Here is a 14,876-nt window from a genome sequence, read left to right on the forward strand (position 1 = left end):
GCTCTCGTCGTAGAGGAAGGTTCGAGTTACTGCACTGCCCAGGGATGAAGCCGGCCGCGGTGATGCTAAAAACGGAATAAAAGGTATGCTCATTTAAATCGCAGTCATGGTGGACGGGTGCCTGGCTATCCGGTCTCCTAGAGTTTGGCATTGGCGATTCGACCAAGGCAGGTCCTGGAAGGCGACTGGCAAACTGGTTGTTCTCACCAGCTCAAGGGATGAAGGCTCTTGCAGGTGAAGATCTTCTCTTGTCGTTGGAGAAAAGTGGTGAGGATCTGCAGCAGGGCTTCACCGGTGGTTCAGTCGTTGCAGATGTCTTTGGCTTCTCTCCTCCTCGGATTTCTTCTATGCAGAAAAAACCCCATTCATACAGCCTCGCTGTCACTCACACAGTGGGGTGGCTATACTGGCGGGATAACCCCCCAGCCTATCAGGGCAGAATGCGACTTGGGTTGCTTAGGCAACCCTGTCCAGGGTGCCTATTCCCCCTCCCACACGTCCTGTCTACCCCAGACTCACTGGTGCCTAAAGGAGGGCTTCTGTCCAGAAGCCCGCCAAAAGAACGAACAAAGGGCCCCGACCGCGGTTTAGATTACAGAGAGCGACACGTGAAAGAAATATTATTAAAGATCTGGCAAAAAAACGGAGTAAAGTTAATATTAAAATAACCCGGCGGTACGTTAGAGGCTGTCAGTAAAAGTGGTAGCATCGAACAATGGGAAAATCCCATAGGAAAATATTTGTGGTAGAATATTTATGGTAGTAACCACTGCCACCAGCCAGAAACTTTAGAAAGAGGGACTGGACAGTACCCTCTCGAAAATGAACACCAGGGAAAAACTATTAACCCTTCCCAGTACCTCCATAGTAAGACGGTTTGTACTGTTTTTGTTCATAAATATTGACTAGCAAAGTCAATGGTAACTTTGCATGCCCTGGACAGTAGTCAGTCCCAGGGTATGGAGTCTTTGTTTGGAGGTCACTATGACACCCCTGTGTTACTGCACTGAGGGTGCTGTGTAACACACATGTAAAAAGATGATACCTATGGAGTGAGAAAAACTCCATAGTCCATAAGCACAAAAGTAGCCTGAAACACACATCATACATATGCCTAAGAGTGGGAAAAAGAGTCTCACTCTTAGCAGGAGTAAAAAAGAAACCCTTGAAATCCCGTAAAGCTGCTGGGGGACTCTATAGGTAAGGGAAATTAGCCTTTTAAGAGAATTCTCCCTAACACCTCCCTCAGAGATTCCGGTAGTTTACCAATCTCGAAAGCCTCATTTAGCCTTGACAATAACGGGGGAAGCACCTCTAACCTGAATGTTTTGTAAAACTTGATAGGGAGCCTGTCCGCCCCTGGGGCTTTGCTAGTGGGCAATTGTTTGACCACTGTTTCTAGCTCCTCTAATGTAATTGGGGCATCTAGGTTTGTTCTCTCTTCTACATTCAGTTTGTGTAACCCGATATCCTCTAATGTCTCCCTTATCTCCTCTACTTCTACCCCTCCAGTGTCTTCGTATAGGTGTTGGTAGAATTTAAGAAATCCCTTCATTTACACTCTCTTGGGTATCCCATATTTGGCTATTTTCTTCCTTTATCTCTCTTATGGCTGATCTGGGCGTCTCATTTTTATATAGCCATGCCAGCAGCCTCCACGGTTTATCCCCACCTGCATTTTGTCTTTCTATGTATTTCTTATAGTTTAGGTTGCATAGTCTCTCCCAGTACCCACCACATTCTTGTTGTAATTGGCTCATAGTTTAAGCGCCCTCCTGTGAAGTGTCTCCTTTACTCATGATTGCTTCTAGTTTCCTTTCTGCCTCTTGTAACTCACGTATTATGCCCTACTTGGAGTCCCTTGGATTTGGATATAGCTGCACCCCTCACCACCACCATAAATGCCTCCCACAGAGTACCCTCCGATGCTACGCTGCCGGTGTTATTGCCAAAGTATTCTATTATTTCCTCCCTCAGGTTCTCTCTGAACACTATCTTTCAGTGCTTCGGCTCAGAGCCTCCACGTTGGAATCTTAGCTCTGGGGGGCTGGCGTTGCCATGTTAGGACTAGAGGTGAATGGTCCGATAGTACCTTTGCTTCATATTCCGACCTTACCATCTCACCAGTGATTTCCATATTAGCGAACAGGTAATCTAATCGTGTGTACAAGTTTTGTGGAGCTGAGTAATGAGACTAGTGTCTATCGTTTGGGTGGTGCTGCCTCCATACATCTTCCAGCTGGAAATCTCCCAGCAGGGTCTTCAGGGTTTTAGCTGCGGGGGTGGGCTTATCTAATTTCGTATCTGATCCGTCTACTCTGGGGTCCAGCGTGCAATTAAAATCCCCTCCCCATATGACTGCGCCTCCCAAGTATGGGCTAACTTTGACGTACAGGGCCTTGAAATAGGCCACTGTATCCTGATTTGGGGCGTATGTGTGAATGATGCACAGCTCTCTGTTTTCCAACATTGCCCGTATCACCACCATCCTCCCATCCGGCTCCACTGTGGACTGCAATAGCTGAAAGAGTACGTGTGGCGCGACCCAAGTGATTACCCCCCTGGCATATGCCGAATACGTTTCTCCAATAGTGGTCCCCTTCCATTTTTTATTTATCACCTCTTGTATCTCTTTTGTGAGGTGAGTTTCCTGTAATAAGGCTAGGTCTATTTTTTGCCTCCTGAGGTACATCATGATCTTGTTCCTCTTCAAGTAGCTGTTGAGTCCCCTGACGTTCCAGGTTGCCATCCTAAGATCTCCAATCTTCATCCATATCCCGTCCCGCCACTGTCCTCCCTTTTCCTCTGCCTAATGCACAGCGGCACGTGGGTGTAAGCTCGTTCCCTAACAATTATCACTGCAAACTCCCAAATTTCCCCCGCCCCCTGCCCTCCCCGTCCCCAACTGTTGCCCAGCTCCATCCCTGCATCTTAGGCTATTCCGCATTTAGTCCTACCGTGGCTATGCTGGTACTAGGAACACAGCAGGGGGTTGCCACACTACTGGCAACCACACCAATCTATCTAATGGGGTGTGTGTTTGGATCCTCGGTATCTCCTGCATTTATATTACTTTATGCCTTGCCCGCCCATGTCCTTAGCTCATCTTCCCGCTGCTACTTGCGGATCTATATTCAAGTCCCGCTGTCACGGTTTATACAGCACCTCGGTCCTTGTACTCGCTGTCTCACTTATCCATTCCGCCATCCCGCTGGTCATCCGTCCCCGACGAGCTGTTCTGCGCGTCCAACCATACCGTAGCCTCTTCTGGAGTCTCGAAGAACAATGCCCTGTTCTTGTGGAATACTTTGTTTCGCCGGGTACGTCAGCATGTATTTGTAGCCTGCTTCAGGTAGTCTTCTCTTTACTGTTCCGTAGTTTAGTCACTGTCTCTGCACCTGAAGTGTATAGTCCGGGTATGCCGTTAAGGACGCGGATGACCTCCGTATTGTGCCCCTTTTTCGGAAGTATTCTACGATTTTTTCTCCATCTCGATAGTTCAGTATCTTAGCGATGATCGGCCTCGGGGGAGCTCCAGGCACCAGTTTCCTTGTTAGTGCTCGATGTGCTCTTTCCACTGCAAATCCTTAGATGAGTTCCCCTCCTTCGATTTCTTGCAGCAGCATGGTTTCAATATAATCTGTGGGGTTTGATCCCTCCTTGCCTTCCGGGAGCTCTACAATGCGTATGTTGTTTCTTCGGGCCCGCCCTTCAGCCTCCTCAGCTCTGTTTTCCAGGTTGCTCACTTGTTGACGCAATGTGTAGATCTCTGATGCATTTGCTGTGCAGGCAGTTGTATTAGACTTAACTTCTTTCTCCAGCTCGCCTGTGTGTTCTGCTATTGTTCTAACGTCTTGTCTCAAAAGCTGTTTCTGAGAATGTTTTTTTAAACTTTCTTTATGGAATTTCAACTGGTAAGTACACATAGCAACCCCATTGACAGACTTTTGTGAGCCCACCCCCCCCCATCTCTCTTAATCAAGCTTGCATTGTTACAACCAGGTTCACGCCTGCTCCGCCGTAATCGGCCTGTATTTTACACATTAAGAACATTTTCAAAAAACCCACCCATTTCAAGTAATCTAGCAGACCACCACTGCACATGTCTTTATGTATATTCATGACACAATGAAGAATACGGGTGCCCCCTCCTATATATGCCATGGGGTAAATACAGGGGTCAGAGAAGCCGAGGCGTTGTCCATCGGGCATTGTCTGCATTGGGGGCCAGTAATCAAATGGGCAGCTGGTGCGGGGGGTGGCGTATCTAGTCTCTCTCTGTTCAGACTGATTCATAGTTTCCCGCCACTTCAGGAGTGTGGGGGGGAGGCAGTTGGCAATCTTAAATGTTATGATGTTTTGAGGCTCAATTTCCCTCCTCCTCGCTTTGATTTCATAGCCTCATTTTCCACATTATTCCAGTGCAGTCCTTTCATTTTTGGGGAGCCCTCATAACTGACTCTGGCATTTAATTATGGCATCCGGGGCTATTTCACCCCACAAATGGCCTACGAGGAAAAGACACAGGGACAAGTCCCGTTTGTCAGATTTCATGTTCCTTTCAAGGTTTATACCAACATTAAGCTATAAGGCACTTCAGTGCGAGCTCAAGCAACACCCGCTTTACAAAGCAAGAAAGGGACCAAAGAGCGTCTCCTGACCTGGGCATATGTAGAGAACAAGTCACTAGGTCAGGGTGCCTTAGAAAAGGGAACTTACTCATCTGCTTCAAGAACACAAAGGATGTCAACTATTTGGTGGTTCCTGATGAAGCATAAACTTCCAAATGTGAGGATGTGCTTTTCAAAAACCCGAATGACAATGCATTGTAGAAGCTATAGTGCCCATGCATGGTTCATCTGGTACGAACCACTCCAGATACAGGGAAAGAAGGCCAGCAGAGAGAAAATGCCAATCTAACGAAGTGCAACACATGAACCCAGCTGAGAGTGCTGAAGTATAGGGGTATAATGTCAAGGAGGATAGCTCAGGGGCAACGTGTATGCCTTGGAAGCAAGGCAACACATGTTCGAATCCTAGTCCTGCACATAGAGACTGGTCTCTGGTATTAAGCGCATTATAAACCATTAATTAATGAATTAATTATTTTAAGGTCATGCAATGGTGAACGCAATTTAGAGAGCAAAGCCACAAAGCGACCTGATAGTTGAAGATGGAAGTCACTTGTGGAACTACTTTCAAAATGTAATAATGCTGCATAAATGCAATTTGTATATCCATTTAATAATCCCATCGCCACATGTCTTGCCACGAAGTATGTATGGCTGCTGGGTGGCTATGTGCAAATCTTAACTTGATTGTTTGAGTTTCATGCCCGTTCAGCAACTTAACTGGCAGATTGACAGATTTTACCAGGGAGTGGCCCATTGCAAGCACAGAGTATCTCAGTGAATGGCTGAAATCTATTAATTAATGTATTTGAGCTCTACCTTTCCCTGTTAAACTGAATTCGAATGACAAGGCTACCTTGGGTGGAAGCACTGCATATATGTGGCCTACTAGCCACTTTTCCTACCTAAAAAGAGGAAAATGTCCCCAAGAAACTAAAATAGGAAGTACAATATGCCCAACAATAATCTCAAATATGAAACTCCTATTTCACTGCAGGAAAGTCTCAAACCCACAACCTGCACTGTACAGGAAAGACACACTTGTCTGTTCACTCCTTGCGCTACCTCTGCAAACTCCAAAACAACAACACACAGCTTGGAAATTGAAGTGAGCAATTTGAGTAAAGGACCTTATCCTCCTTCCAAAACAATGAAGAATCTACTAGAAATCCATACATAATAAAATTGTACATGGGTGACTATGAATTAGGGCAAATATTGCACCATGGTACAGAATCACATCGTAGACTACTCGAGCTTCCCTCTCGTTGTCTGTCCGATGCGAGTCTGCACCCTTGGAGGAATGTTTACCCGTGGATGATCGTCACCCATTTACAATACTGTATATCCTGCATTCCCATGTTACGCACTACAAAGCATTAGGAAACTGCCCACTACGAACGGCTATTTGATCTCCTCCAGTTTTATTCCCACTCTTATCTTGAGCCAATTGAGACTTGTGGAAACTGGCATCATAGGAAATTATTGTGCTTACAGGAGTTTTATGATGCCTTCCATTTCATTTATAACACTGACATCATCATGGATAGCCCCTCAGAAAACAGCCTTAGAACATGGTTAAATTAGCCTAAAAAATTAATCTTTAAATCTAGTCCTATGGGAGCCATTTTGGAATTAGTCTTTGTTACCCCACCAACTTTTATACAGTAACAAAAATAGATTAATCACTGGAAACATAACATTGTTCATCTGAGGTTACATTCTGAAAGTAAATACAGGGCCACATTGTGTCATTTCACTACAGTGGACGATGAAGGAGAGAGTAGTCGCACATGAAGTAGCCTTAACTAAGCATTGCTAGTTATCGATCAATTTGTGTTACTTTGCCAGCATGCTGCAGCTTTTACGAAGGGTCATTGCAAAATGGCTAGCCACAAAAGTACATTTTGACGGGTTATTGTACATATAATATGTGTCTAATGCCATCCATGAATACTTCAATGTATTAACTTAGTTACCTGATACTACTCATTTGGCCTCTTAAGTTCTTGTCGAGAAACGATATCCATCTGGCTGATAGTATGTCAATTCTGGTTGGAACGTGTCATTCAATCAAGCAATGCCTTCTCATTATCACCAATATCTGACTGGCCTTTGGGAGAATTTAGTTTAACGCCTTGCAGCACTACAATTATCTCGAGCTATATATTCACATGCCCCCTCAACATTGCTTCATTAAATACCGACCTGGGCTCTTGTGCTTGGCTCTAGCCTCATAGTAGGTAGCTGACAGTAGCAACTTTTGGAACATTGCACCTTTAGGTGCGTTTCCACAAACAGTAAAAATCATCAAAACTCTGCTTTTGCAAAACCAACATTAACCTTAACACATGTGTTTATTATTGCTAAAGCAGTTTCCAAGTTGCTTACCCAGGTAAGGAATATGAGTTGTTCCAAAAAAATATGTTCGTGAACAGGCCAGAGGCCCTTTCGGAGATACGCACTGTGCCACCTGTGAAAGATAGTGGTAACGTTAGTACAATACGATTTAGAAAATAAGCAAGCCAAAGTTCGAGAAGCACCTCCTTAAAGAAGGTACAAAGCATGTTCAATGACGAGAATGGTAGCAGAACTTTATCTTCAAGAAACAACACTTAACATCAGAGTACTGATCTGGGAATAAGGTAGCGAGGGAGCAGTCTGTGGAAAGAAGAAAGAATGGAAGGAGAAGAAAGTTGGAAACATTTTCTGCAAAACTAGAGGTTGAATTCCAGATAGGAAAGGTCTACATTTTGAAACATGAAATTAAGTACAAACAGCAGTCTTTTGCTGCCTTACCTTGAGTGCAAATCCTCAGCAGTGCGGCCAGGTATGTGTGGGTTGTGACTTTACTGAGGGTTTAGTTTAGCTTTATTGACCAGCTCAAATTGGAGTATCTTCATAACGCTGTGGCCTCCTTGATCAAGCAAACCTTGCATTTCAGAAAGGTCTATCAAGTTGGATATTACAGGAGCATTCAAGAACTTAAAGGTCCTTTGCCTTCCTCTCTCACAAAGGTTGGACAGTTTGCAGGGTCAGCCACAGGGCTACTGAGTTGCAGGTGCCCTCCCGCCTTCTGTTTCAGGCTCTGGACAGCCCCTCTGCGCGAACAGAACACTCCTGAGAAGTGCCCCTTCTGAGCGTGTGACCAAATAATCACAGCCCATACCACGTAAGGGTGCCCAGCGACTATTCCCATGGAAGCCAATTATTTCCTAGCAAATCTTTGTCCTGTACAGCGACCACAACAGTGGCTACCTTTTCATCAATTAGGATGGTCACAAAGGCAATAGAAAAAGATCTTTGGGTTCCCTAGTTTGCATAGTGGGCATCAATAAACTTTAAAACACTCATCCGAGAAAGCTACAGGAATGCGGACTCCATTGTACCTCAAGGCAGAGTTTCTCTTGCCATTGGCAAAGAAACTCCTCAAGCAAACAGTGTTCTTGGAAATCAGATCTAAAAGCTTCAGATGGTGGCCCCAGGACACAAACTATTTCTGAAGGGATGCCTGTGGGTTCCTCTTCAGATGGAAAAGCTAGGCTGGCCATGTGTACCCAAAAGGCTTTTGGCCTGCAATCCTTAAGACTGCAGCCTCAAGCGTAGAATCCTTCTGTGCATAGGAACCACAATGTGTCAACACCGTTTGGAACTACATTGGCATTCAATGCTACCATCTCCCAAGATCAGCGCTTCTAGAACAAATTCACAGCTGACTTACCCATCCCAACTTTGTGGGCTTAAGGAGAAGGATTTTTTAATGACTGCTCTTCACAAATTCACTCTTGCTCCTGAAGAGGACCCGGTCTTTGTAGTTTACCCAGGAAGGGGCCCACTAATCTGCAGCCGCAGCTAGAAGCTAGATATCCATCACTTTGTTGTCAGCAACATGCAGATTCAATTGTGTTGGATAAACACCCAAACTGTTTTCCAACATCACAAGGTTAAACAATACTGCATAGGTTTTTTCCACAAAACAAAAACACAATAAGCATGGCAACCACGATGCTGTAGCAGAAGCTGCCGATGGCACAAACTACTGAGGCTCCAATGCAGCAAATAGCTCAGTCTTCAATGGAAAACACTAAAATTGGTACAGCCATTATTAAATAAATTGGTGTTTCACTTGGCAGCAGCCAAGCTTTGTCAAGGCTGAACATAATCTGGTAGATGGCTGCTTCATTTTGAATGCTTATTGGTCCAATACTTTGTTGTAACTGCATATCATGCCACATCTTATTTTATGTGTGTGTCCAGATACCCGTTATGATCCTGGTTGCGCCGTTTATGGACTCTTATTCATACATTGATAGTATGCTTCAAAGGCTAATTATCATTCGCTGAACAGGGTACGTTTTGACACTATACCTTTACGTGTCAATAGTTATTCACACAAAACAAAACTATCCAACCATGCACTGATCATTTACACATCTATTGATTAGACATTGTCTCATTCCATACAATCAATAATTACTGTAAACGTCATACTGCAGAAGGCACAGTAATTGTAAATAATTGAAACCTGAAGAAATTGAAAGCATAACTATCCAAAAAGATATAGTAGATTTGTAATCAAAGAAATAAGACTGTCTTTGGATAGGGAGTTTACAGTCTTTATTGGTTGTGCAGTCTTTATTGGCTAATTAATGTGTAAATTATCAGCGCATGGTTGGTGTACTTTTTGAGAACATCTTATTTTAAACAAAACATCTTACTTCTCGTTCCGATAAGCAACTCTAATACTTCTACACAATTCTAATACTTCTACACAATGAAAATGTAATTTTATAACATTACTGGTAGAGATAAGTGAGCAGTCCACCCAATAAATCCCAAATTCAGCCTCACAGCTAACAAAGGCATACATACATTCCACCCTGTATTTAACATGAGGCTACCCTCAATTGCTCTTAAAATAAAAACACATAGGCAATTATATACAACATACTCTCATTACTATGGAGACAAAATGTGCTCTTTGTTTCCTTTAATCAATCCATTTAGGTTTTGCATGGCGCAAGGCCTGGCAACCAATGTTTCCCAAAATGCATTTGCTGCCTCAAGGTGGCCTCCGAAACATCTCTGTTTGACTTCTCCCAGACGTACGTACAATTGTGTCTCCCATACAACAATACTTTTTCTGTTCACTCTCATTCAGCTCCAGTCTCATCACTTCCACATTGAGCCAAGGAACTAAGGAACCTGCATGATTTGTCCTGTGCATACTATATCAAAAGTGTCTAAACATGAAGGCTCATCAAACATACACATTTATCGCATTGGGAAACTGAGGACCGGCTTAACTCGGAGCGTTCCTGTTTATCTTCCCCATAATGCCATTTTGTATGGCACTGGAAATTCCTTCTCTTTATATAAGTGCTCTTGAGCTTTGCAATGGGAATGCACTGAGTTAAGCCGGTCCCGAGTTTACCAATGCGCTGAATTTGAAGGGTTTTCTTGCGTTAAGTTTACTCACCTTACCTGCCCTTCAACTAGTTTTTTTTCCCTTGAATTTCAGGGTTTTGTTAAACCATAGTTATTTTTCATGCCCACTGTATATTTTTCAGCGCCACTGTCCATGGCCTTCAGCCGTGGCCACTGTATATGTTTCAGCCTACACCCGTGCCCACTGTTTGTTATTCAGCGCCACATCCTTCAGCCGTGCCTACTGTACATTTTTCAGCACCTCTGGCCGCCCCATCTGTATATTTTTCAGTGGCTACAGCCTTCGGCTGTGCCTATTATTTATTTTGTAACACTAACTGGCCACTAACCCAGTGGCCACGGCCTTCGGCCATGCCTACTCTCTCTTTGTTTTTTTAACACTAACAGGCCACGTCCACTTCATATTTTACAACACTATAAGGCCTTCAGTCATAACTTTTATTCTATAACTGCAGTTACATTTTAATGAACCACAGATGCCCTCGGTTATTTGTTGTCATTATATCTGCGGTTATCAGGAAAAATTGCAAAAAAATGTTATTTGCCCTCACCAAGTGTGCCTCCCATCAGTAGCTGCTCTCCACAAGCCTCTCATGGCCTCCTCACCTTCCCTACCCTCTCCCATTCACCCCCCCCCCACTCAACACTCATCGTTTCTGTGACACAGTTTCATCTGTGAAGTCTGTTAGCCACATTTGTGTTGCAAACTCTGTCCCTAGTTGGTTGGTTTGTTTTATTATTTGTAGTGCGCACCTGACCCAGAGGTATTCGGGCGCAAAGGCAAAAAAAGGGTTGTTAAGCTTAAGTTACATAGAGCACCGGCAAGAGTACAGCTGGGTTACAATGCTATATACATGAACAATAAGAACAGCAACATTTAAGGCAGATAATAGACGGTATATACAATGAGAACCAAGAATAAGTGAGAGGTACATGCACATAGCGAGGGACATTAGAGTCACATGTATACCGTAAGTACTACTTGGTGGGGTCAGACGTCGTGTTCCTTTAGCCATAGGATAAGTCTAGATCTGAATTGTAGGTTTGGTAAATTTTCCCTTAAGGCAGGGGGGAGGGAATTCCAATATTGTGCTGCTTTGACAGGGAAGCTGCTCCCTCCGGATTTATTAAGCTTAAATCTAGGTACTAGAGGTAGGTTCGAGTTCGTTTTTCTTAGGGGTCGAGAAGCTGTTTGTCTAGTGAATCTGGCTGTGAGGTACTGTGGAGCTGCTTGGTTGAGACATTTGTGTGACAGGGATGCAGTTTTGAGGAGGATTTTATCTTTCGTGGAGAGCCAGTTGACGGATCTCCTAAGGTCAGAAATGTGGGCATTTTTGGGGAGACTTAGGGGGGCTCTCAAGGCATTATTTTGGAGAGTCTGAATTTTGGACGTAATATATTTGTTGCTACCTACATGACAGTAGTCCAATTTGGATAAGATTAGGGCTCTCGCTAAAGTGATGAAGTTGTTAGGTGTGAGGAAAGGCTTAGCTGCCCTGATCAGCTTGCAGGTGTAGGAGGTGGCTGACGCCATAGCGTTTACTTGTTTACCAAAGGTAAGCGTAGCGTCTATGTGGAAGCCAAGAGTTTTAACTACCTTGGCCATGGTGATGTTATTGTTATCTATTATGAGGGAGGCGTAGTTAGGACCTAGTTTTTTTATGTTGGCTGGTGTGCCTAGGATGAGGAATTCTGTTTTGTCATCATTCAGGCATAGACCGTGAGAGGCCATTCATGCCTGGATGAGGTAGACTCTGTTCATAATCTCCCGTCAACGGGATGAGGATCTGTGTATCATCAGAGTGATTTGTGTAGGTGATACCTAGACGGTCTAGATCATCGAAAAGGAGCTTTGTGAAAATGTTGTACAGGGTAGGAGAAACGCAGGAGCCTTGGGGTACACTGCATGATATGGGTGCAGGGTCCGCTGCTGCTAGAGGAGAGAAGACTCGCATTGTCCTGTTATCAAGGAAGGGCTGGATCCAGGCGACTGCCTTCTGAGTGAAGCAGGCAGCTGAGGCCAGGTGGTTGCAGAGTATGGAATAGTCTACCAAATCAAACGCAGATGAGAGGTCAAGGAGTAGCAGGAGTCTCTCAGTGTATCTATTTGTGCCTTAAGGTCTAAGAGTGCAGTCTCAGTGCAGTCTCAGTGCCATGGTGAGGTCTGAAGCCAGAATGACGCACTCCTAGGAGGTGGTTTTGTTCCAAGTGTGCTGAATTGGTAGATATGCTACTTTATCCAGGATTTTCAGTAGGAATGGCACTGTGGTTATAGGGCAGTAGTTGATAGGGATGGAAGGGTCACAATTTTGTTTTTTAAGGAGAGGGAGGACCCAGGAATGTTGTAGTCCACTCACAACCACCAAATTCCACTTAGTTTCCTCTTGCCCATGGCATTTGCTTGTTTTCTGGCATGCAAATGGCATTCTTCTGCCTTTTCTTTTTCCGATAACCAAGTGTATACCCTCGGTTATCTCTCGCATCGAGAAAAAAAAAGATGGCGGCTTTTTCATTTCTGAAAAGCCTCATGCTACAATGCATCAGGGATGTCAATAATTTTGGGAGAAAAGGGCATCCCCTTCTCAACCAAATATTAAAAAATCTTCTAGTCAGAATAACTCCAAACCACAAAAGGATCATGAGTCAACGCTTCTTGCCCAACTTGTTTCTGACCTGGTACAAATACATCCAGCTTTTTGGGCTGAGCATTGGAGCAGAAATTGACCTTTTTTGTCTATTAAAATTAATGTGGAGTAAGGTGAAAGTGCTTTCTTTTGTTTTCTTAATAACTTACTTTTTATTAATCTTTCTCATACTTTCCATTGGGGGACGGGGGGTCGTACAAAGTTGTCCGCAAAATGTTAAGCCAAATCCGTTAAAAAGTAAAAGGTTATTAGCAATTAATTGTTTCGATTTCCTATGGAAATCACTGCTCATCTTAGCTATAGGATGGAATATATATTATACAGCCACAGTAGTGGCTGTGTAGTTATGGTTAAGTTGCTGTTTCCATAGGAAGAGCACTTTTTGGATGGCTCATAACTTAGCTCTCTCCCTGGACGAATCCTCACAAAACTTTGCACAAAAGTATATGGCCCACTATGAAATTTGGTGAGGTTTGGTCCAGGGAGGGGGCAAAGTTATAGGGGGGGGCCCAAAATGTATTTTTTCCCATAGACATAATGGGAAAAAACTTTGCTCAAGCCTACATCCCAAACTGCTGGACGGATTTACACCAAATTTGCAGCATGGACGGCGGCTTGGTCCTGAAAAGCGTGCTTTTGTTAATTTGGTGTAAATCCGTCCAGTAGTTTTTTTTTTAAATTACTAAAACATAAGGCAAAAAAATGTGTGATATCTATGTCCGCTCTGCGGACACACTTCTCTGTTCGTTCTGCCGACAGGGTCCTGATTGGCTATGCTATCCGCGTCATGTCTGCGGACATTTGGCGTGCTCGCTGATTGGGTGGTGGAGAGCGTGTGGTGCGTCAGATTTTCTGGGCTCGCCCACCATCTTGTATCCGCGGACAGCGCGGTGAAACTTGGTGAAAAAATACAATTTAGGCAAGTGTGTTGGCGTGTAAGACTGTTTGGGGGGGTGGGGGAGTAAGAGATGGGTCAAGGTCCAATGTTGTATTTATTTAGGTGGCAGGCACCCCTGTTGTGTTCGTTGTGGCCCCAGCTGTCCGTAATGTCCGTAGTTAATGAAAATGGGGTGTCCTAAGGGTACGGTACCTGTCCATATAGTTTGCATGCAAGTCTAAACTGTTCTAAGAACACATCATGTTTCCAGGATGTCCGTGAGTAAGCAAAATTGGGAGGTGTCCTAAGGACACTATACCTGTCTGTACTGTTAGCAGGCAAGTTGGAACTGTTCTAAGAACACACCAGGAGTCCGGAATGTTTGTAAGCAAGCGAAAATGGGGGTGTCCTAAGGACACTATACCTGTCCGTACTGTTCTCAGGAAGTTGAAAATGTTCTAAGAACACACCAGGTGTCCGGAATGGTCGTAAGCAAGCGAAACTGGGGGTGTCCTAAGGACACTATACCTGTCCGTACTGTTCGCAAGCAAGTTGGGACTGTTCTAAGAACACACCAGGCATCTGGGATGTCCGTAAGTGAGACAAACTGGGATGTCGTAAGGACACTATACCCGTCCGTACTGTTCGCAGGCATTTTGAAAATGTTCTAAGAACACTCATTGTTCGCGAACATAAAAAGTGCCCATATGGCATAGTTAAAATGTTTGATTCTATGGGTGTGATCTATGGGTGTGATATGCTGCGGTGGTTGTGGCCAGAGCCTAGAGTCTTGGGTGCATGGCCGGAGACCATAGGCCATGCACCCAAGACCAAAGTTATTTGCACTGTTTGCTTCAAAGGTTGTGTTATGGAGCAGTATTTATAAGTTGCACTTATTATAATATACTTACTGTTTGGTTTGGTAACTGGAGTACATATATTCTTTGTCAATTTCTGTGATAAAAGAATAGATCATGTTAGTATTGGTAGTTTGTAACAACTTATAACATTGAATAATAGACATTTTCTATTCATTTTGACACTCATTTAGTAGATTACAAACCAGTGTACTGTGCAATTTGCTCAGTTTCTGTGTTTGTTTCTAAAATCATTGGGTCTGTGGGGGAAAAAAAAACCATGTCAGATTTTGTTATGCTACAGTCTGTTTGTTTTCAGTGTTCACTTGTTGTTTCTGGCTAATGTTCTATCTGTTGGCTTGTTGCAGAATTATTTGAGCAGTTAGATACCTATTGGCGTATTGTTACTGTATTTTTT

General features: G+C 43.9%; 1 protein-coding gene across 2 annotated transcripts in view; it reads right to left on the reverse strand.

The window, feature by feature from the left end:
• The window catches only part of DNAAF9 (dynein axonemal assembly factor 9), a 2,133,167-nt gene that overhangs the window by 1,388,184 nt on the left and 730,107 nt on the right, over nt 1-14,876 (reverse strand). For both annotated transcript variants that reach the window (XM_069632250.1, XM_069632251.1), the window contains exon 11: nt 7,023-7,104. In XM_069632250.1, coding sequence (XP_069488351.1) covers nt 7,023-7,104 — 82 coding nt within the window. The remainder of the gene's footprint in view (nt 1-7,022; nt 7,105-14,876) is intronic.

This window comes from Ambystoma mexicanum, chromosome 6q, assembly GCF_040938575.1.
Source record: "Ambystoma mexicanum isolate Mex_15411 chromosome 6q, UKY_AmexF1_1, whole genome shotgun sequence".
Classification (NCBI taxonomy): domain Eukaryota; kingdom Metazoa; phylum Chordata; class Amphibia; order Caudata; family Ambystomatidae; genus Ambystoma; species Ambystoma mexicanum.